The sequence below is a fragment of the Seriola lalandi genome, unplaced genomic scaffold, assembly GCF_002814215.2.
Source record: "Seriola lalandi dorsalis isolate HSWRI2012SDOR001 ecotype SW California unplaced genomic scaffold, Sedor1 jcf7180002054703, whole genome shotgun sequence".
Classification (NCBI taxonomy): Eukaryota; Metazoa; Chordata; class Actinopteri; order Carangiformes; family Carangidae; genus Seriola; species Seriola lalandi.
Genome location: NW_019525256.1, coordinates 803,496 through 805,198, shown reverse-complemented (window position 1 = coordinate 805,198; position 1,703 = coordinate 803,496). Strand labels below are relative to the sequence as shown.

Here is a 1,703-nt window from a genome sequence, read left to right as displayed (position 1 = left end):
CTCAGTTTGGTAAAGTCTTGGTCGCATGCAGTGGTAGTACCCTGCCAATGTCTTTGTTTCTGTCTTCTTTGCAGATCCTGGCTGTGTCTCGTCCACTGGAGGTAGTAAAGAGTGGCTCCGGGCAAACCTTGGTGGCTTCTCTGGATTTGCAACCCTGCAGGATTTGCAAGCCCTCAATCCCAACTTCTCCAGCGTGAGTGGCGACTGCAATTGTAGAATTCTTTCCCTCTCAAACCGAAACGTCTTGGCTGTGTTTTTTCAATTACTGCTGTCTGATTGCATATTGATTTCCTCTGCTAGGCCGAATCGTTGTCAGTGCTCACTCCTGCTCAGGTGGCACAGCTAACACTGAGCTCAGGGGCCTCGAATGACACAGACCAAATCGACCGTGTGTTTGAGCGTCTTGAGGAGGGCGATGCTCTGGAAAACGTGGATGAATTCCTGATGCAGCTGGCAGCAAATGGAAAGGTTGGCTACTCTCAACACTGGGGGAAGATGGACAATCCTGGGCTTTTAACCCAGTATAGGCAGTACTTAGATGTCTATCTAAACATCTAGTACAGTTTTAGGGGACTCATTCATGTCAAATATTTTGTGACATCCCCTCTACAATCCTGTAGTGTGTACTTGCAACATGTTAGCCGTGTAGTGTTTCAATCCTCTCATGTCGTAATTTGACAGGACCCTGATTTCCAACCTGTTGTGAGAGATCGTGTGATGAACAGGACCTTCGCCATCATCAGTCCCCAGTTCCCGCATTTCAAGACAGACGACTGGTTGGATTGGTTCCATGTGAAACTGGTTCATTTCCTCCCAAGTTTCAGTGCAGTGATGCTCAAGAATGCAACCTCAAATATAAACTGCACAAACTATCATGTCGTGTGAGTAGCATTTCAAAAACAAAACAAGCGAGTTGCGTTGCTCCAAAGTAGGAAAATACTAATGAGGGACTGTGTACAAATGTTTCTTTTCACCCTTTGCAGTGTGACTGGAATGGCCAAAGCTTTCCCTGCAATACCGTTGCACAGACGACAAGGAATCACAGATGTTCTGCTAAGCTACCTGAGAAAATCTGCCAGCATCATCAATGAGCCAGGTAGGGCTGACGCAGTCAAATGCGCCGTACGTTGCTTGTGTGGGCTTGAAATTGTGCAAGAAATTTATGCTGAAACGGCACAGAGAAGAAAACTGGCACTTGACTTGTTTCATGAGCATCAATGAAGAATAATGCTCCCTAAATGGTACGCATGCTAATGCCCACCTCTACGCTCCTCAGTTTGTAGGCAGGGAATTCAGAGTGACGCCCAGTGGCTTGAGACAAACTTGGGTCCATTTTCCCCATATGCAACATACTCTGACCTCAAAGTCTTCAACATCTCTGGGGTAAGTCATCCATTTCACTACCAAGCTCCCTTGAAAACTGCAACACACTATTGTCAACTTGGAAAGTCTGCCCGCAGGGGTCGTTCTTTCCATGTCAAAGAGAAAAGCGGTTTGTATATCCTCTGTCTGTGTCAACAGGTGGCAGCTGTGGACTCCCTCTCACCAAACCAGAAGGCTGAGCTGATCCTGGATCCAGACAGCGGTGCTTTGGACAATGAAACCATCGTAAGGGAGGTGTTGACAAGCTTGACAGAGTCCCGCGATGATCAGCAGCTCAATCAGTTTTTCCAGGCTTTTACAGACATCAACAAGCAGGTGAA

At 47.0% G+C, this 1,703-nt stretch overlaps 1 protein-coding gene across 1 annotated transcript in view; it reads left to right on the top strand.

The window, feature by feature from the left end:
• Window positions 1–74: 74 nt before the first annotated feature.
• The window catches only part of LOC111668145 (uncharacterized), a gene marked incomplete at its 5' end in the record, with an annotated part of 18,049 nt that continues 16,420 nt past the window's right edge, over window positions 75–1,703 (top strand). The window contains 5 exons of the mRNA XM_087178709.1: window positions 75–193; window positions 301–468; window positions 682–881; window positions 984–1,096; window positions 1,277–1,383. Coding sequence (XP_087034835.1) covers window positions 75–193; window positions 301–468; window positions 682–881; window positions 984–1,096; window positions 1,277–1,383 — 707 coding nt within the window. The remainder of the gene's footprint in view (window positions 194–300; window positions 469–681; window positions 882–983; window positions 1,097–1,276; window positions 1,384–1,703) is intronic.